We start from the raw sequence: 22,513 nt of genomic DNA, 5'->3' as shown, positions 1-22,513 counted from the left end.
CCGAGCTCTATGAGCGACATGGTGGTGGTAGTAATTCCTAAGCCTAGGAAGGACCCCTCTCTGTGCTCCTCGTACCGCCCAATCTCATTGATAAATGTTGACGCAAAACTGATGGGCAAAGTTCGTGTTCAATCTGCTGGCCAGGTTATACTAGCAATGGTGCACCCAGACCAAAAAGGGGGGTTCATGCCAGGAAGGGGCACGGATATTAATATTAGGAGACTTTACACACATGGCCAGAGCCTGTCCAGAAATGGCGGGAGTGGTGGCCTCACTCGACGCGGAGAAAGCACTTGACCCAGTCCAGTGGGGCTACCTCTGGGGGTCCTTTCCAGGTTTGGATTTGGCCCTAGATGTATGACATGGCTGCGGATGCTGTATGCCAAGCCGAGGGCCAGTGTATGCACAAATGGCTGTCTCAGACAGTTTTCCCTTGGAACGGGGCACGCGCCAAGGATGCCCCCTATCACCGGGATTATTTGCGCTGGAGCTAGAGCCCTTAGTCATAGCCCTATGTGCAGAGGAGAGGGTAAAAGGTATAGCAGAGGGCGTAATAGAGGAGAAGGTGTCCCTTTATGCGGATGATACCCTGCTCTACCTTGCAGATGCATCTGGGTCACTAGCGAGGGCTCTGGAGCTATTCGATGACTTTGGAAGGTTCTCGGGCATTCGCATAAATTGGGCCAAGTCGGTTCTGTTCCCACTGCACCCCACTGTCCCTAGACTAGACACGGGTACCCCCCTCAAGTGGGTGGATGAATTCACATAGGCGTTAAAATCACAGGCACAACGGAAACATTCATAGAACATAATGTTCAGCCTCTCTTGTCCCAACTGACGGTTAAATACGCAGCGTGGCGTACCCTCCCACTGACTCCTGTCGGTAGAGTCAATCTTCTGAAGATGGTATATCTCTTGAAATTTTTATATTTCTTCTGAAATACCCCTTTGCACGTCCCCAGGGCCCTTTTTTTTTTTTTTTTTTTGGGAGACTTGAGGGTATAATGACCTCGTTTGTGTGGGCAGGGTGGCCACCCAGAGTGGCGAAACGCATACTGTACCTACCTCTCTCTGCAGGAGGATTAGCGATGCCAAACTTCCTCATATACTACTGGGCGGCAGTCACGGTCAGGTGGTGGTTTTCCCAGCCCAGACAAAATCAAGCGTTGAGACTGGAGGCGGCTATACTAGGGTCCTATGTGGCATTGAGCAACCTCGCATTCAGGAGGCTCAAGGCTCCACACAACCTGACAGTGCCTATGAAAAAGACGTATGGAAAGAGTATGGAAAGAGGCAAGAGCAGTTTATCGCTAGCCAAATTCACACACTCCACTATGGGGCAAACCCACACTACCTCATTTGAACGACATCCCGGACCCATCATTCTGGGCTGGGCGGGGGATAACCACCCTGAAACACGTTATAAAAGACGGGAAGCTTATGCCCTTCACGGAACTGAGGCGCATATATTCTCTTCCCAACACCTCGGAATTTAGGTTCTGGCAGTTGAGACATGCCATGAAGGCTCAATTTCCGGAGGCACTGACACTCGAGTCTGACTCCATCGAACGCCTGCTGGTTTCCAGTGTAATGGGAAAACCCTCTATCTGTACCTGACGGTAGCCTATGACACCAAACCCACACACACACACACACACACACACACACACACATTCGACAAATGGAGGGAGGACATCCCAGCCCTGGGAGAAGACTGTAAATCAACCTTTATCCCATCCATGATAGTGGTCAAGGATAGATTTATCCAGTTGAAGTTTCTTCACAGGGTGTACTACACCCCACTCTGGCATATGGTGTGGGCCTGCCCTAAAAACCAAACCTACTGGGAACACATAGCGGGGAAACAGAGCGACTCCGATACCAAGGGAACCAATGGTGCTCCTGCTGAGTTACTTAGGGGAAGTCGAGGGGGACAGGTATGCTAAACTCTGCGTTACTTTCTCACTATTCTACACCAGGAGGGAGATAATGATCCACTAGAAGTCAGCCAAACCCCCCACACTGAAATTGATTTAGTACTTCTCCTGTACAAGCTCACCTACGAGAACAGGCAATGCCCAGCTAAATTTGACAGGGTGTGGGCTGCATGGGTGGATGCGAGTGGGTGAGGAACCAGAGAGGTGGGGGACCAAATGAGGGATTCCCCCCCCTTTTCCAGTTGGGGGATACTTGCCCCCCCTTCCCACCGGGTGACGCCCAACCATACCAAATAAAAACTATTTTTAATACACAGGCTAGGAAGCAATAGGCTAAGACATGTGTACAGCCCTGAACGGCTGCAAGCTATCTTTTAGATGAGCGGTAAAATGTGACTCAAACTTCTGATTTTACTGCCAGTGTGTATGAGGCCGTAATCCCTAAACTGGCCATACACGTTTTAGGACTTCTCTCACTCAGACCTGAAGGACTGAATTCCCACATCCTCACTAAAACAGTATAGATGGACAGATCTGTAATCTGGCTATTTTAATCTGAGGCTGAACAATACTGCCTCCGATTAGAATGCAGGTGCTGTGTGGCCTAGAATGTTCCTGCTTGGCTTCTTTAACAAAGAAAAGTGTATTGAAAAATCTGTGTTTGTCGAGTAAGTTAGTGCCGAAAGGGCCACTCAGAGATGGAATTTCAGCAAGAATAATTGGAAATTCTATACTGTATGTGTATGGTCTGCTTAGAACAGCACGTGCCTCATAAAACTCCCTTTAGAGGTACACTTTTCACTGCTTGAGAAAACAAAGCATACATCTTTCTCTCTCCATCTGCCACTTACCTTAGTGTCTACAGTGTGCTAGTTTTAAAAGCTCACTGCGGTTTTCCAATTTCCCTCTCACATGATTGGGTAGTCAAGGTGACACAAGTTTACTTGCATGGATTGTAAACTAAATGTATTGTTTAAGCGGAGTTCCACCCAAATTTTGAACAATACCTGTATGTATTCTCTTCCTTGCCTAGATGCTGACATGCCGTTTAAAAAAATGTAAATCGCCGTAATTACCTTTTATTTTTCTATTCTTCTTTGCACTTCCTGGTTCTCCTCCCGTGGGAGTAGGCGTGTTTCTAGCCTCTCCCAGACTCCTGGGAGCTAGTCTCAGGCTTCCCAGGATGCCACTGAGCATGTGCGGGAACGAGCGGTGAATGCTGGGAGCACAGCATTCACCACATCCAGGAAATAAATGCTTGTGGGCTTCAAATGCCCACAATGAAGATGGAAACCGCCTGCAGTGAGTAATATAAGTTATTCTTTCCGACAAAATCTGACACAGGCGGACATATTACACACAATATGTGAGTATGTAATGCTGAGAAGAAAAGTTTGTGAATGAACTCAAAAAAAAAAAAAAAAAAAAAAAAAAAAAAAAACGATAGATAGGTGGACCCCCGCTTTTAAGTAGGTCCTCATATTACATATAATAAATTAAAAGATTGTAATGTGTATGGTGAACCCAAGCCATAACAGATATGTCAGGCTACATTTTTAACTGGACACTGAAAAGCTACACTATCTAGGATAAAGGCCGTTTGCTGGCTATACTCAATCTCAATTATACCAGTATTGAGGTTTTGGCAAAAATTCTTTTTAAAATGTCTACTTATGCCATGTGTGGCTCATCGAAATCTCAGGTATACAACTTAAGCAGATTACGTAACTGGAGGTGAATGGAATTTACATGACACCTCACCGGTTATTTATTTTTTTATTTCACATTAAGTTTTGTTGAGAATCTTACGTTGGTTGCACTGGTGGCATACCGGGTGTATGCATCCATCCATTCCAATCGACTTTGTCAAGAACGTCCACCTACATGAAGAGTAGTAAATAATCGAAAGTTAGCTTTAAAAAAAAAAAAAAAAAACCACAAGGTTACTGGAAATTAAAGTTAATATTGTTTCACCTGGTTTTTGAAATATGAATACAAGAAGTTCTTCCATTCATCTGTAGTTACACTCTTGTAAGCATACACCTGTATGTAGGTTTTCAGAAAACCCAGGAACACATCTGGAAAACAAAAAGTAATTCTTCATGCTGTGCCATCTATAGTACAGTGCATCTGGAAAGTATTCACAGTGCTTTACTTTTTCCACATTTTGTTAGGTTACAGCCTTATACAAAAATGGATTCAATTAATTATTTTCCTCAAAATCGTACAACACAATTCTCCATAATGACAACGTGAAAGAAGTTTATTTGAAATCTTTGCAAATTTATTTAAAAAAAAAAAAAGGAAAAAATATCCCATGTACATAAGCATTAACAGCATTTGCTCATTACTTTGTTGAAGCACATTTGGCACCAATTACAGCCTCAAGTCTTTTTTTAATATGATGCTACAAGCTTGGCACACCTATTTTTGGGCAGTTTCTCCCATTCTTCTCTGCAGGATCGCTCAAGCTCTATCAGGTTGGATGGGGAGCGTTGGTGCACAGCCATTTTAATCGTGTTTAATCGGGTTCAAGTCTGGGCCACTCAAGGACATTTACAGAGTTGTCCCATAACCACTCCTTTGTTATCTTGGCTGTGTGCTTAGGGTCATTGTCCTGTTAGAAGATGAACCTTCACCCCAGTCTGAGGTCCAGAGCGCTCTGGAGCAGCTTTTCATCAAGGATGTCTCTGTACATTGCTCATTCATCTTTCCCTCAATCCTGACTAGTCTCCCAGTTCCTGCCACTGAAAAACATCCCCACAGCATGATGCTGCTGCCACCATATTTCACTGTAGGGATGGTATTGGCTAGGTGATGAGCGATGCCCGGTTTCCTCCAGACATGACGCTTGCCATTCAGACCAAAAGAGTTCAATCTTTGTTTCATCAGACCTGAGAATTTGGTTTCTCATGGTCTGAGAGTCCTTCAGATGCCTTTTGGTAAACTCCAGGTGGGCTGTCATCTGCCTTTTACCGAGGAGTGGCTTCCATCTGGCCACTCTACCATACAAACCTGATAGGTGGAGTGCTGCAGAGATGGTTCTTCTGGAAGGTTCTCCTCTCCACAGAGAAATGCTGGAGCTCTTTCAGAGTGGCTATCAAGTTCTTGGTCACCTCCCTGACTAAGGCCCTTCTCCCCGATCGCTCATTTTCCTAGAGCGGGCCACCCAGCCAGAGACCTGGTGATTCCATACTTACGGATAATGGAGGCCACTTTGCTCATTGGGACTTTTAATGCTGCAGAAATGTTTCTGTACTCTTCCCCAGATCTGTGCCTCAATACAATACTGTCAGAGGTCTACAGACAATTCCTTAGACTTCATGGCTTGGTTTGTGCTCTGGCATGCACTGTTAACTGTGGGGCCTTCTATAAACAGGTGTGTGCCTTTCCAAATCATGTCCAATCAACTGAATTTACCACAGGTGGACTCCAGTCAAGTTGTAGAAACATCTCAAGGACGATCAGTGGAAACAGGATGCACCTGAGCTCAATTTTGAGTGTCATGGCAAAGGCTGTGAATACTTATGTACATTGGACTTTATTCGTTTATTTTTGATAAATTTGCAAAGATTTCAAACAAACCTCTTTTACGTTGTCATTATGGGGTATTGTTTGCAGAATTTGAGGAAAATAATTTAATCCATTTTGGAAAAAGGCTGTAACATAACAAAATGTGGAAAAAGTGAAGCGCTGTGAATACTTTCCGGATGCACTGTATATACTGTATAGTGATATTACTCAACAAAATACAGAATACAGAAACATTTCATCTCCAGCCATGGCTGAAGCTTTCTAAACATCATTCTCCACTGTGCCACCTCACTGCTTCCAGGTGGCTGCAGTGAGACAGATCTGTGGTGTGAATAAAATATAAATAACATGGATGAGCAAGTTTGGGGTGGAGGAACATGACTGGCCTCAACCTGATAGAACACCTTTGGGAGGAATTAGTGAAGACTGTGAGCCAAGCCTTCTCTCAAACAGTGCCTCACCTCACAAATGCGTTTCTGGAAGAATGGTCAAACATTCCCATAGACACACACCTAAACCTTGTGGACAACCTTCCCAGAAAAGTTGAAGCTGTTATAGCTGAAAAGGGTGGGCCAACTCAATATTCAACCCTACGGACTAAGACTAGGATGCCATTAAAGTTCATGTGCATGTAAAGGCAGGTGTCAATACTTTTGACACTATAGTGTATATGCACGTACAAACAGATGCACACGTTGGGGGCACCTACGCATGAAAACATCGATTGCAATGCACATTACATTTCGCCATGCACGCCAGAGAGCAATATTTATAGCACCGGATCTCCTCTGTAGCGCTAAACACATGACCTATAGGGGGCTTTTAACGCGTCACCTATGGTAAATTTAGGGCACTGACGTTAGTTGCCATATCACAGCACACGCATGTTTTTACAGTTTGGCGCGTTGGGTATCTATTTACTCAGTGCAACCCTGAAATTATGAGTTTCCTAGACTTTTGTGGTAATAAATCGGGCGGAAAAAAAAAAAAAGGAACCAAAACTAGCAGTGAAAGAGTTAAAGACTGAATGGTATATGACAGTTACACTATTGCAGCATGAAGGCAACATTGTTAATCTGTATGCAGGATTTCATTTTTCTCAAAGAATCCTCAATTTTTGCATGTAATCCCCATGTCAGAGCATACATCACATGATCAAGAACCACACTTGCCTATGCTTTTGGGAAAAACACGGAGGGGGAGGCACCGACCTGAGTGTAGTATTGGGAGGAATATAGGGGTGGAGGCGCGAAGGCAGTTGCTGCCACTTGCCTGTCCGCGCATGCACACCTAAAGGTTGGGTGTAGTATTAAAATGATTACTTTAATAGGATAAGATTAAAAACACTTAGGCCGGGCTCACACTATTGAGAATTGGATGCGAGATCTCCACATCCAATTCGCAATAGCAGGAGAATGTGACCGGCTCTCTATGGAGCCGGTTCACATATCTCCGATGTGGCTCCGGTGCGAATTTGCACAGGAGCCCTGTGTGTTTTTTGATCCGTTTCAGGTCCGAATTCAGCCCAAAATTTGGACCTGAAACAGTGAACAAAGACACACAGGACCCATACTGGGAGCCACATTGACATCCAGTGTGAACCAAGCATTACAAGATGATAGAAGATGCATGCTCGTCAAAGCAAAGTGCTGTCCTGGCATTCCACATGGCTCTGTGGGTCTCGCCGCTGTTCCGGATAGCTGGAAAGGATTGGGCAGCTGGCTGGGATGGATCAGTGTTTCTCCAGGAGCAAGGAACCAGGAAGCTCTACACTGACCAGCATGGACCGTGGAACAGGAAGCGATGTCACCAGCATCTGATTGGACTAAGTCAGGGCTGGAATCTTGTCAATCAGGGCTGCAGTGGTGAAGGCTTGGAGTTGGCTGCTCCTTCTATTGGCCTGATAGAGATAGAGACCAATCTAGCACGACCAGCATACCAATCAGTAAACAATTTAGGGAAAAATAAATTATAGCAAGGGGCAGGTGAAGCGGGGTTAACAGTCTCAGATTGGCTAAAAGAAATTAAACTGATACACATGGTAATATGTGAAGCATAATTCTCTTCTATATGTATAGAAGCCTATTGAAGAGGTTAACCATGTATGAAGGGCCAGGCAAGTAAAATAGAAAAAAAACCTGATTTTTCTCTACTCACCGTAAAATCCCTTTCTCCGAGTTGATGGACACAGCACTTCCATTCTTGACCTTAGGGTTATATCACCACCTTCAGAACTAGAACTAGGCAGAAAAAAAAAAAAAAAAAAAACGCGGAACAAGCAAAGCACCGCCTAGGGGCGGTCCTTACTGGTAGTAACACCCCACTTTGCTACAGGCAGCTCAGTTCCTTACAAAGCACTACAAAAACACAAACAGGAGGGGTTGGTGCTGTCAATTAACTCAGAGAAAAGGATTTTACGGCGAGTAGAAAAAAAAAAAATCCAGTTTTCTCTTTCGTTCGACAGACACAGCACTTCCATTCCATTTCCATTCTTAACCTTAGGGACGTCCCAAAGCCGTGCCACAACCAGGGGTGGGAACACAGAAAAAAAAAACAGGAAAAATAACCTTCACCCACACAGAACCCCCCCCCCCAAGGGAAGCCAAAACCTCAGACGGCCACCTGCAAAAAAAACTTTGTGGCTGAAACAGGCATCCGAAGATGCCCAAACATCCACCCTGTAAAACTTGGTGAAAGTGTGCACGGAGGACCAGGTAGCCGCCTTACACACTTGAGAAACAGACGCATGATGGCGGAAGGCCCAGGCGGAAGGCCCAGGAAGTACTAATCACTAAAAGCACCTGCCCCCTAATGGCATAAGCTTGGACAATATAGTCTGTCTGATCCAATGAGAAATAGTGACCGAAGAGGCCACCAGGCCCTTCCTCGGGCCATCCACATTTACAAACAGTGAATCAGACTTCCGAAAAACCAACAGATACACGCGGAGAGCCCGAAGCACATCCAAAAGAGTGCAAGGCGACCTCCTTGGGGTGAGACGGTTGAGGACACAAGGAAGGAAGGACAATGTCCTTGTTTAGATGAAAGGCAGATACCACCTTAAGGAAAAAACGAGGGATGCGGACGCGGCGCCGCCTTATCCTTGTGGAGAACCAAATTGAGAGACTTGCATGACAAGCCCGCCAGCTCAAAAACTTGCCGAGCGGACATGATAGCCACTAGAAAGAAAACCTTCTGAGAGAGCGTGAGTAAGGGGATGTCCCTAATGTTCTCGAACTGTGGCTTCTGAAGTACCGAGAGCACCAGGTTTAGATCCCACAGAGACAATGGCGAGCGTACCAGGGGGAGCCACGTGCCGAACCCCTTGAACAAAAAGGTACGCACCAACGAGTGAACAGCCAGTGGCCGCTGGAAAAAAAAGATAGCCAGAGACGATATTTGCCCCTTGATAGTGGATGCCGCCCCACAGCCTCGCACAAAGATGTAAGCTTTCCAGGTACGATGATAAATCCTCCATGAAGTGGACTTGCGCACCTTCAACATAGTCGGAATCACAAAAACCGGCAACTCCCGGTCTCTCAGCACCAGGCTTTCAATAGCCAGGCTGTCAAAGCCAGAGATGGTAAAGCAGGGTGGAATATCGGTCCCTGGGACAGGAGGTCCTCCCGCACCGGCAGTTGTCAGGGGGCGTCCGCCATAATCCATACCACGTCGGCGTACCATGGACGCCGAGGCCAATCTGGAGCGTTTAGAATAACTGGTATCCCCTTGGCCTCTACCCTGCGCAGCAGAGGAGGGAAGGCAAAAATAGAGCCGATGATTCCACCCACGAGTGTGTCCGACGCATTCGCCAAGGGATCCCTTGTTCTGTCCACGAATCTCTGCACCTTCCGATTGAGACGGGAGGCCAGAAGATCCACGTCCGGTGTGCCCCACCGCAGGCAAATGAGACGAAACACCTCCGGATGCAGCGACCTCCAGCGCCCCTGCTGAGCTCCTCGTCCCGCCCGATGGTTGACTTAAGCCACCACCATGGCATTGTCTGACTGGATCCTTACCGGACAACCGCGCAGCAGCTGCATCCAAATGGAGAGGCATAACCTGATCACACGCAACTCCAGAACGCTGATTGATAGATGAGACTCTGCCAACATCCAGCGACCCATCGAAGGCCCAGAACCCCCCCTAAGCCAGTCAGGCTGGCATCCGTCGTGATCACCATTCAATAAAGAGAGAGAAATGACTTCCTGATCCATAGGGCCAGAGACCGTAGCCACCAAAGAAACGAGGCCCTGGTCAGACGGCCCACGTGGATCTGACAATCCAGAGATGCCAGGATTTGTCCCATTTCGACAAGTTCCCCCTCTGCAAGACCCGAGTGTGAAACTGGGCATATGGGACCGCATCGAAGGAGGATACCTTGAGGCCCAGAACCTGCATGCATAAATGTAGAGATGACCACTTGTGGGACAGCAGCAACCGCACCGCAGAGTGAAGGGTCTGAAGTTTGATTGGCGAAAGAAAAACCCTTCCCTGCGCAGAGTCCAGAATCAACCCCAAGTATTCCAGGTGTTGGGCCAGGAGCAACACGGACTTCTGGAGGTTCAACACCGAGCCGAACTCTTGTAAGGCTTGCATGGCGATCGCCACATTGTCCCTCAGTTCTGAAGCCAACCCCGCTCGCAGGAGGAGATCGTCCAGGTAGCCCACGACCGTGATCCCCCTGCTTTGGTCCACCCTCGGGAGCCTTGTTGGGCTGGGAACCCTTGCCCGCAGAACCGGGCAGACGAAAAAAACGCTTGTGAGCCGAAAAAGAGGGACCCTGCCTGCGACGGGGCTCCTTGCCTTTTTGGACTGCGGGAGAAAGGTACTCCTGCCCCCAGTAATATCCTTTATAATGTCGTCCAGAGTGGCTACAAATAGCCGCCCACCCTGGAAAGGCAAATCTGCCAGAGCCTTCTTAGATGTTTGGTCCGCCGACCAGCACTTAGGCCAAAGCAACCAGCAAAGAACTACAGCCGACAGATTTTAGAAAGTAACAGGGGTCGTGCCCAAGGCCGCATCACAAACATACTTGAGCCCTTGCACTTACTGGTCTGCCAGTTCCACACAGACCAGAGAAACTAGCTCATTATCCAACTCGCGGTGTAATAGCTTAGCCCACTCAGTAAGCGTCTGCGACACCAGAGCCGTGGCCAACACCGGACTAAGGGCCGAACCTGCCATCGTAAACATTTTTTACCCGCGTGTCACTTCAACCTGGGAGATGAAGGATTCCAGGATAGCCAACAAAGCGTCCAGGGGAACAGCAGACCCAGAGGGATAAGCTGCCGTCATAGAGGTGTCTAGGGGAGGGGCACCTGCTTCAGATGCCATGGAAGTCCCACCCTCGACTGGACACCACCAGGGACTGAATGCCCACAAGGGAGAGAGAGAAGGGAAACCACCCCCCAGCTGCCGCAGACCGGGGGAACCCCAGAAGGACTCACCACCCCAAACCAAACCTCAGAGGAGCAGTGCTGTGTGCTGTCCATCCTCCGGCAGATGGGATAAGCCACAAGGAGATCCACGCTCATGCCAGGCTTCAGATGTAACGTCCAGAGCTAGAGGACCAGCAGAAGTCTCCCCACGAGGCTACAAGAAAATGGCCACCGGCCACACTTCGCAGACAGAGTCTGAAGCCAGGAAGTCCCAAAGACTAAGGCAAATCATCATAACGCATCATCTTTGAGAGCAGGGGGTATTTCTTGGTTTAAGAGTTGGCCTTGGGTCTGGTAATCCTCATCTCTGGTACAATTGATTCGGATCCTGTGGAACTGGCTCTTGGGGAGATTGTTCTTCCATCTGGGGTGGTGGCAACTCTGGTAGTGTACGTTTGAGTTTCCTGCAGTGGGTTTCACATAGTTGGTGGCATCTGTGTGCCACTGTGGTGGAGTTCCAGATCCAAGAAGGCCAGTTTGTTGGGGTCCACTACAAAGGTGAAAGAGTCCCAAGTTGTGATTACAATGGGAAACAAACTGCGTGAGGTTCTCCATGGTGCCATCCCAGATGATTACTACATTGATGTAATGCCCGTAAAAAATGATGTTGGCAGCAAAGGGTTTGTTGTGTGTGATGTGGTGGAAATCCCAATAACCCATCGTTAGATTTGCGTAGCTTGGGGAAGACATTTGCCCTCATGGCAGTGCCTTGGGTTTGCAGATAAAACCGATCTTCAAATTCAAAGTAATTATGCTTGGAGGTAAAAAGTTGTTGCCTCAAGCATAATTATCATCATTATTGGGAACTCCACCACACATACACTACCAGAGTTGCCACCACCCCAGATGGAAGAACAATATCCCTAAGAGCCAGTTCCAGAGGATCTGCTGCAATTGTATCGGAGATGAGGATTACCAGACCCAAGGCCAAATCTTTAACCAAAAATGTTTGGACAAGAAATACCCCCGCTCTCATAGATGCTTTCCATCAGTATCAGGCTAAACAGACACCCAAACCCAACAAGCCAGAAAGCCAGAAGGGCCCTAGCCAACAAAGTTTACCACCCAGTTCCATGACTTCTACAAATAAATGGAAAAAAAAAAAAAAAAATCTTCATCAAGAACTGGCCCATCCTGCTGGAAGATCCTTTTCTGGGTTCCACCCTAACATCCACACACAAAGTCTCCTACCGCAAGTCCTAAAACATCAAGAGCCGAATTGTGCCAAGTAAGATCCGCAAACCCAAGCCAGATACCACCACCCAACCCCCCCCCCCGCCAGTGGCATGTTTCAATGCAAAAAAAATTATGCACGATGTGTAGATTTGTCAAGTATGGACACAAAAAAGCTTCTCTACAAAAAAAGGGAAAAAAAAAAAAAGGGGAAGAGTTTCATAATTGCTCCAGTGATCATGTAGTATACTGTCTGACCTGTGCCTTGTGGCCTCCTATATGTTGGCAGAACCATCCGTCCCCTTCGCCAACGGTTTGGCAAGCACAGGTGGTTCATCGAACAGGGATGTGATGAGCACAGTGTGCCAAGACATTTTTTTGACTGAACATCAAAAGTCCACCGAAGGCCTGAAAGTGTGGGTCATAGAGACCATCTCCAGAGGTTTTCCTGCTGCGGAACGTTTCAAACGACTCTGCCAGCAGGAGACTTTTTGGATATATTCCCTCTTGCCAGGGAGACTCAATGGAGGAGTTAGATGCATACACCTTGTTAGAACAGATCACACACCCATTTCTGGTTTGTTTCTCCTCCCCCCCACAAACAGGTCTGTCTCTGCTCTACTGGTCGGGATTGGTATAGTAGAATATTAATAATATTATATATATATATATATATATATATATATATATATATATATATATATATATATATATATATATATATATATACACACATATACATATACACATACACACACACCCCCCTTTATCAGTGCCCCAACAGTGCCACAACAGTGATAATACAGTGCACACCAGTGCCACACCTGTACCACCTGTGCCCATCAGCGCCGCCTGAGCCCCATCAGCGCCGCCTGAGCCCCATCAGCGCCGCCTGAGCCCCATCAGCGCCGCCTGAGCCCCATCAGCGCCGCCTGAGCCCCATCAGCGCCGCCTGAGCCCCACCAGAACCACACCAGTGCAACCAGAGCCACACCAGTGCAACCACAGTGCACACCAGTGCAACCACAGTGCCCCATCATTGCCACCTGTGCCCATCAGTGCTCATCTGCGACACTGCAGTGCCACATCAGTGCCGCCTGTGCCACCTCTGTGCCACCAGAGCCACACCAGTGCAACCAGAGCCACACCAGTCCCACTCCAGTGCCACCTGTGCCCATCAGTGCCACATCAACCTCACCAGCCACCAGTATGGCAAAAAAATTATTTACGGCCGAGGAGGCCTACCAGCGTCTCAGCATGACCGATGAGAGCAGCGGGGAGCTCTGAGGCCCTGTCCGATTCGGATTCAGCCTATGAACCCGTGACAAGCAGCGAGTCTGATACAGATTTGGAAGAGGAACGTGTGCCCGTGAAAAGAAGGCGTTCTGGCGTGGAGCAGCAGCCTACTACCACCTCGAGCGCAGTGCCGTCCACCTCAAGCGCAGTGCCGTCCACCTCAAGCGCAGTGCCGTCCACCTCAAGCGCAGTGCCACCGCAACAAAGGCCAGGTACCAGTAGGGTGTCCTCTCAGCCACAAAAGGATAGAGGCCATGCCACCCTTCCCTAAGCCCTTCAAAACCCCCTGTGGCTTCCCCCTCATTCCGGAGCAGCAAATATCCCCCCTTTTACCGCCCAGCCAGGTGTCTAGGTGAACACCGATGATTTTGTGATGCTTGATTTTTTTTATTTGAGATTTACAGAAGACTTACTATCGTCCATCGTGGCCCAGTGTAACCTCTATGCACAGCATTACATAGTAAGCAACCCTGTACTCATATTGGTCAACTAACCCCGTCCACCACATGCCACTCTTCTCTTCGATAATGCCAAGATCAAGATACCTTATGATTTTACGCTTCCTCCACTACAATGACAACACCCAGTGCCCTCCCCGAAATGACCCAGCATTTGACAAATTATTCAAACTTCGGCCACTCCTAAATTATTTCGCTGAAAAATTTCCCCAATTATATACCCCCGAACAGAATATTTCCGTGGATGAGTCCCTTGTAAAATTCTCTGGCAGGCTCAGCATCAAACAATTTATCCCCAACAAAAGGGCCCGATATGGGGTAAAAATGTACAAACTTTGCGACCGAGCCACGGGGTACATTTACGCCTTCCGGGTGTATGAAGGGAAGGACACCCAACTGCACCCCCCTGAATGTCCAGAATATATTGGAGCCAGCGGCAAAGTTGTCTGGGAGCTTGTTTATCCACTCCTTGGAAAGGGGTACCACCTTTATGTGGATAACTTTTATACAAGTTTGCCCCTCTTCCGCAATCTTCACCGGAGAGACACCCCAGCATGTGGTACCATAAGAACGAATAGAAAAGGCTTCCCGCAAAAACTGGTCAATGAAAGGCTACGCCGAGGGGAGACGGCGTCTTTGCGGAACCAGGAGCTATTAGCTGTCAAGTGGAGGGACAGACGAGTCGTCCACATGCTGATGACAATCCATAATGACACCTACGTGGAAGTCCCAAGAAGAAACGGCCCAGTCCAGAAACCTGCTTGTATTTATGATTACAATTTGTTTATGGGGGGAGTGGACTTCAACGATCAGATGATTGAACCCTACCTTCCCACAAGAAAATCCCGTCACTGGTATAAAAAAGTGTCCATTTATTTTTTCAGTTTGGCCATGTATAACACTTATGTTATTTACCAAAAATCTACAGAGAACCCCGTATCCTATCTGCACTACCAGGAACAAGTAATCTCTGCCCTTTTGTACCCTGAAAACCCACCAGAAATTATTCGCTCTGATTCCGTGAGCAGACTCCACGAACGCCACTTTCCTGACAAAATCCCCCCCAGTGAAACAGGCCAGAGACGTCAGAAGAGATGCCGGGTGTGCTCCAGAGGAGGAATTAGAAGAGACACCTCGTTTTATTGTCCCGATTGTCCTTCCCAACCAGGCCTCTGTATAGGTGAATGTTTCCGCCGTTACCATACTTCTCTACATTATTAGGGAAGTATGGTAAACGTAATTCTCATTTCCTGTCATTTTCCTCCACACCCCTTATGCCACTGCGCTGAACTGTACATACCTCTGCCTTCTCCGGAATCGACCCTGGCCTGTTATACGACCAAGCTTCTGCCCAACGATAAACATACCTCTGCCTTCTCCGGAACTGACCCTGGCCTGTTATACGACCAAGCTTATGCCTAACGCTAAATTGTACCTACCTCTGCCTGCTCTGGAACTGACCCTGGACTGTTTGACCACGTTTTTTGCCTGCCTCTTGGACTGATCATTTACCCTGCTATGCTAGTGGGAACACAGGGGTCTCACATATGTGAGGGGCTCCAGAAATGTTTTTCTGGATGAAGAAAACTAATTTTTTAGTTTTTTCATTCCCAGATTTAGGGTCTGGAGACTCGGAGGCTTCAAAGAGATTTGGGTGGGAGAAGCCTCTACCCCTGTCCTCATTCTTTCCTGGCCTGCTACTTGGACCATGTTCCTGCTTACTACCAGGACCAATATTTTGGCACTGCTGGCAATGTCTCTACTTGCACTGACCCTGGACTGTACAAGGACATTATCCCTGCCTGTACTATGGACAATATTCCTGCCTGCTGCCCGGACAATTCCATTCACTGTCGCTGACCACGTCCCTGCCTGCTGCCTGGATCAGGGCTCTCCTCCTGTGGACAACTGCACTACTAAAACCACAGGTAATCTTTTGTTTACCCTTTGCTCAGCAGAATGTATTTTACGGTTTAATTCTTGGTATGTTCATGCTATGTGTTAGAAATATGAAGAGCTTTCAAAAATGTGATAGATTGTAAGGAAATTAGATGTGTAATTTATGCACCTAGAACGCCTGAATGTGCTACTTCAATGTTGGGCCTCTGTATGTGGCCAGGCTGTGTAAAAGTCTCACACATGTGGTATCACCATACTCAGGAGGAGTAGCAGAATATATTTTGGGGTGTCATTTTTGCTATGTACATGCTATGTGTTGGAAATATCTTAGAAATGGACAACTTTGTGTAAAAAAAAAAATGCGTTTTCATTTTTTTTCTACATTTTCCAAAAACTTCTGGAAAAAAATGAACCATTCAAAAGACTCATTATGCCTCATAGATTATATGTTGGGGTGTTTGCTTTCCAAAATGGAGTCACTTTGTGGGCGTTTCCATTGTCCTGGTGCTCCAGGGCCTTCAAAAGTGTAATAGGTAGTTGAGAGATTAGATGTGTAATTTATGCTCCTAGAACGCCTGAATGTGCTACTTCAATGTTGCGCCTCTGTATGTGGCCAGGCTGTGTAAAAGTCTCACACATGTGGTATCGCCATACTCAGGAGGAGTAGTAGAATATATTTTGGGGTGTCATTTGTGTAATGTACATGCCATGTGAGAGAAATAACCTGTTATAATGACAAACTGGTGTGAAAAAAAATAAAAATAAAAAAAATCTTAATTTTGCAAAGAATTGTGGGAAAAAATAACAACTTCAAAAAACTCACCATGCCTCTTACTAAATACCTTGGAATGTCTACTTTCCAAAAAGGGGTCATTTGGGGGGTATTTGTAATTGCCTGGCTTGTTAGGGTCTCAAGAAATGAGATAGGCCTCAGTACATCAGGTGTGATCAGATGTGATCAATTTTCAGTGATTGGCACCACAGCTTGTAGACTCTAACTTTCACACAGACTAAATAATATCCACTAATTTAGGTTAATTTTTACCAAAGATATGTAGCAGTATAACTTTTGGCCCAAATTTATGAAGAAAAATTACTTATTTGCAAAATGTTATAATAAAAAATTAAGAAAAATTCATTTTTTTACAAAATTTTCGGTATTTTTTCATTTATAGCACAAAAAATAAAAAACCCAGAGGTGATCAAATACTACCAAAAGAAAGCTCTATTTGTGTGAAAAAAAAGGACGAAAATTTCATATGGATACAGTGTTGCATGACTGAGTAATTGTCATTCAAAATGTGAGAGCACCGAAAGCTGAAAATTGGTCTGGTTAGGAAGGGGGTTTAAGTGCCCAGTGGTCAAGATATGAAAAGGATGATGATTAGTTGTGACAAGGGAAACCCCTCCACACCCAGCCACTTGCTGTATGTAAATCCTGACTTGTCAAAAGGAGTTGTTGACACACAGAGGTGCCATTTGCCCCCAAGGATAACTCAGTCCTCTCAAAATTCATACAACAGAAGACAGAACCCACTCAGGATTCCACCAGAATTCATAGCCTAGAGAGCAAAATAAAAAAAAATAAAAAAAAAAAAAAAAAAAGTACAAACCTGGTCCTCCCAGAAGCTGTTCAAGATAGAATAGGAAAGCAAACCCTTTTTCATAAGGGACAGAGGAGAAGGCTGCATCCACATCCACCTCATGCAGATTGGGGACAAGATTTGTAAAAGGATTGCTGGCCCCGAAGGTGTTAACCTATTACCAACAAATAAAGATAGCATGAAACGATTACTGAAACAATTGTGGTTTTTATGAAAGAAAAACATGGCATTACAAATGTGGAAAACAAGATTCAGTGACTAGAATTGCTGTTATTTTATTACCAGAGGATGATTCTAAAGAGAATAAAAAATGCACACTAATGGCTTACATTTGGCAGCTTGGCATATTGCAAAAACCATGAGGCTCAAAACAGAAATAGTCTGTTTATTTTTGTACGATTGATACATATGTGAAAGTGCTCAGTCAAATGTAAGTATAATAGTTAATGTTAAAACAAATCTTAATGCCCAAGCACAATTTTGCAACCTTGACATGTGTTAGTAAACCGTACATATAACCACAACTGCTTTGTGCATCCAAGTGGATTATATCTTGTTTTTTTTCAGGACAAAAATTGAGCTTTCATTTGGTGGTAAAAGGTTATGTCCTGATTTTTTATTTTTATATTTTTTTATTAAAGGAAAACTGTCCCAAAATGGTAAAAAAAAAAAAAAAAAAAAATAATAATAATAATAATTTTTACCTACCACCAAAGAGCAACCCAAAATAAATTCTCCTGCTTCTGACGATCGAAGCAATACCACATACAGTATCTCACAAAAGTCAGCGAACCCCTCACATTTTTGTAAATATTTTATTATATCTTTTCATGTGACAACACTGAAGAAATGACACTTTGCTACAATGTAAAGTAGTGAGTGTACAGCTTGTATAACAGTGTAAATTTGCTGTCCCCTCAAAATAACTCACACAGCCATTATTGTCTAAACCGCTAGCAACAAATGTGAGTACACCCCTAAGTGAAAATGTTCAAATTGGGCCCAAAGTGTCAATATTTTGTGTGGCCACCATTATTTTCCAGCACTGCCTTAACCCTCATGGGCATGGAGTTCACCAGAGCTTCACAGGTTGCCACTAGAGTCCTCTTCCACTCCTCCATGACGACATCACAGAGCTGGTGGATGTTAGAGACCTTGCACTCCTCCACCTTCCGTTTGAGGAAGCCCCACAGATGCTCAATAGGGTTTAGGTCTGGAGACATGCTTGGCCAGTCCATCACCTTTACCCTCAGCTTCTTTAGCAAGGCAGTGGTTGTCTTGGAGGTTTGTTTGGGGTCATTAACATGTTGAAATACTGCCCAGTCTCAAGAGAGAGAAAGAGAGAGAAAGAGAGAGAAAGAGAGAGAAAGAGAGAGAAAGAGAGAGAAAGAGAGAGAAAGAGAGAGAAAGAGAGAGAAAGAGAGAGAAAGAGAGAGAAAGAGAGAGAAAGAGAGAGAAAGAGAGAGAGAAGAGAGAGAAAGAGAGAGAAAGAGAGAGAAAGAGAGAGAAAGAGAGAGAGAGAGAGACTCTGTGCTGGGAGCACGTCACACAGCACGCTCCCAGCAGACAAGGGAGATACGCATATATGCAGCCAAACCGAAAACAGCCCAGTGCAGTGGGGCCACGTATGTGTTGTGTTAGCAGGAAGGAGTTAATATATAGTTGCAGCCATATTAGTGGGTTTACAATGCAATGCCAGGTTCTAAGGCTCTTATCTAAGGAGTAAAGCATGTTCAACTTTGCTTACAAAGAAAAAAAACAATTATGAAAATGGTGTGTAATCTGAATATCCAGACACATGAAAGAGAAATTAAAACAGGATGACAAATGACTGGATGATTGAAGTGGACACAGCTGTACTAAAATAACTGAGCACTGACAAAGCGGCCCTTAGGTAATTTTTTCAACTTTCCATCTATTAAATCTTCTGCCCTTGTTGTTTTAACTTTGGATAGTAAAACATTTTTTTTTCTACCAGTAAATACCTTATATAGCCCACTTCCTGTTTCTTGTCTGGAAAAAAGCCTAGGCGTATGACATCATGCACAGCTCTCTCTCTTTCCTGAGAGCTTGCCAGGAAGGGAGAGGGGACGAGTCACAATTGGGCCAATGAGAGCTGCAGAGCTGGAGGTGTGCATCTGTGTAATTCCAGGAAGTGAACAAGCAAGCAGTTTCAGCTGCCCACAGTTAAAATGGATGCAGCCAGACTCAGTGGAGGGAGATTTCTGCAGCATATTTGGCAAGTATAGAATCACAGTATATATAAAATATGCAAAGTGGTTGGAGGGAAGCTTCAGAATGGCAAAGATGTTTTTTTATTTACAAATTTTTTGAGCAGACTGCAGTTCCTCTTTGAGCTGGCTATAGATGGAGCAATTTTCTTTCCTACAACCACACAGAGCAATTGTGTTTTCCCGGCAGGGGAAGCCATCTCCGCAAGGAGAACACGGTGATTACTGCTAGGGGGTAAAGTATCCACGTACTCACTCTGGTCTCCAATCCCCTTCAATCTCTTGATTGAAGTTTGGGATTTTTTCAATTCAATTTTTATACTTTGGACTTTGTTCACTTCACCATTACACACTTGTTCATTTTATTACGTTATTACTACTGTTGTATGCCATTTAATTGTAATGCTTAATATATCATATCAAATACATACACAGTCTAGCATCCCATTAATAAAGCCATGCAAAGTACTAACCCATAGTCACAAAAAGATTTAAGTTTACTAATGGCAGGTCTGATAAAAGTAGTTCTGTTCAGGAGACTATCATTTGTACTACATTATCAAACAGGCATATAAAATGTGTTCTACTGTACCGCATTTTGAAGTTCTTTCCAACCGCCCAAGGCTTTAAACTGCCGAAACTGTTCCCCATAGAGGAGTCCATCAATCCTCCGCTCTAGATAGACAGTGTGGCCCTCATTTAACCTGGAAATAAAGCAAATACCCTTTAATAGCCTATACAGATAAGTGGTAAAAGCCTGTGACCAAATTAACACACACATCACAAAAAAAAAAAAAAAAAAAAAAACCCTAGATAAATGAGGATTCAGTCTTAATCTTATATTAAAGATTTGCCTATTTAGTCTAGGTTCACATCTCCATGTTTGGTGCATTTTCACGGGCACAGCTGCCCATTTGTTGTACCTGCAGGAAAAAATGTTCCCAACCCTATTCCCAAAACACAGCTGCAGGCTAGTTGCACAGAACGGATTTAAAATGCACTGCATTATCTGGTGTGTGGGGATGACATTAAGGCTGGGTTCACACCATCTTCGCATGCGGCTCACAGCAAGGGTCCGGTGCATCCCTGTTCACCGTTTCAAGTCCGATTTCAGCCCGAATTTTTGGCTGAATTCAGACCCGAAACTGACCAAAAGATGCACAGGACACCTGTGCAAATTTGCAAGGGAGCCGCAGTGGAGATATATGAACCAGCTCCATAGAGAGCCGGTCAAAATCTCCTGCTATTGCGAATTGGATGCGGGGGAACCTGCATCCAATTCACAATAGTGTGAACCCAGCCCTAGAATTAATTGCACCATAACTCGTCTGCTAAAGAGCAGTGCGCTTTGGCTGAAAATGCTTGAGACGTGCGATATACACGCGTTCCTGCACCCACATATGTGTGAACATAGACTTAAAGCTGACCAAAACTGAACAGAATTGGTTGTTTGCACAAACGAAGGCTGAGCTAAGACTCCATATGTACAGTAATATTGGTCAGTCACCTCCCTACTGCTCCTTAAAGTGTTACTAAACCCAGGACCCTGCATTCACTATATCTGGTCTCCCACAATACACAGAACATGGAAATGCAATCGGTTTAGTAAATATAAACTGCTAAATTCATTTTCTCATCAGCAGTATATAGCAGTTATGCGACTTCCATCAGTGTTTGGTTAAAGCTTGTAGGATAAGTTTTAATTCGCCCATGATTGTCCTTTGAGAATGCAGGACTCCTGACCCTCTGTCTGGACAGTGCAGATTGCATCCGATAGGCACAAGGCCACTCTACCAATAAAAAAAATAACCCTCTAGCAATACACACCAAACTGAGCATGTGCAGGTTGTCCAAGGTTCTATCAGCTGATGGATTGGGGACAGTGGAAGAAGGGGAGGATCAGAGAAGACAGGATCAAACAGCCTTTTTACACAATGCAGAAGATTAACCCCTCAGGTTCCATATTGAGTATAACAAGCATGCTTTACTGCATATACAGACTGAATTTACTGTTGTGGGTTTAGTAACATTTTAACTATTACTACTATACAAGTAGTACTCACACACCACCCCCACATCCCCATATACTAATGAACAGATCCTTCCTGCTCACAACAGAGATAGAGGTAGAAGAAGCAGCAGCTCATCTGTGACCTCTGCCTCACACGACTGACAAACCCTCTTCAAAAATAAAACGTCCAACACTAAATTTTACAGCAAATAAACCCCACATTAAAAGTGAGGGAACATTTTTTGTACAGATCATCATCTCAATAAAATATCTCAACCCAAAAGCTAATGAAAACTCAGGAAGACATTTATGAGAACGGTTACACAAAATAATGGTGAGCACTGAACCCAAAGCCACTGCAACTGTTTGGGTGGCTAGAGTTCTCTTTTGTATCCAGGGCTTTTTTTCAGCTGGAACTTGGTGGAACTCAGTTCCACCACCTCTGGTTCAGGCAGCACATCCCTGAACGCCCTACTACGTACATAGCACAACCCCAAACTCTGCATGTAGCGCATCCCTAAACTCTGTACTATGTACCAAGCGTGCCCCGTAACTCTGCACGTAGCGCACCCCTGGGAGGAGGGGGAGGTTTCACCTATTTTCTGATTTAAAAAAAAAAAAAAAAGCCCTGTTAATGACCCATGTACCTGTTCTCCAATAATTCCAACCTGTGGATCTATAGGACCTACAATGTAAAGACAAACAATTGCACAGCCTTCTTTCCCATCTGAAAGCCCTTTCTCTATATAAAAGCCAGCCCTTTAAGGAGATTAGTGAATAAAAGCATTGTACATACCAGAAGTTTTCCCAGGTTCTGTTTGTAACCAAGTTTCCTGTCCAGCTGTGTGAAATTTCATGTGCTATGACCTACAAAATTAGAAAAAGGTGGTCTAATAATATACTCTGGAACAGACATATACTGGACACTG

General features: G+C 45.2%; 1 protein-coding gene across 2 annotated transcripts in view; it reads right to left on the bottom strand.

Annotated features, from left to right (window-relative positions):
* The window catches only part of LTA4H (leukotriene A4 hydrolase), an 81,334-nt gene that overhangs the window by 16,569 nt on the left and 42,252 nt on the right, over positions 1-22,513 (bottom strand). For both annotated transcript variants that reach the window (XM_073620274.1, XM_073620275.1), the window contains 5 exons: positions 22,381-22,451; positions 20,166-20,277; positions 17,352-17,496; positions 3,912-4,015; positions 3,747-3,817 (listed from right to left, as the gene is read on the bottom strand). In XM_073620274.1, the coding sequence (XP_073476375.1) occupies positions 3,747-3,817; positions 3,912-4,015; positions 17,352-17,496; positions 20,166-20,277; positions 22,381-22,451 (503 nt within the window). The remainder of the gene's footprint in view (positions 1-3,746; positions 3,818-3,911; positions 4,016-17,351; positions 17,497-20,165; positions 20,278-22,380; positions 22,452-22,513) is intronic.

This window comes from Aquarana catesbeiana, linkage group LG03 (genome assembly GCF_042186555.1).
Source record: "Aquarana catesbeiana isolate 2022-GZ linkage group LG03, ASM4218655v1, whole genome shotgun sequence".
Lineage (NCBI taxonomy): Eukaryota > Metazoa > Chordata > Amphibia > Anura > Ranidae > Aquarana > Aquarana catesbeiana.
Note: the sequence above shows the minus strand (reverse complement) of the source record. Positions and strands in the feature narration are given on the sequence as shown.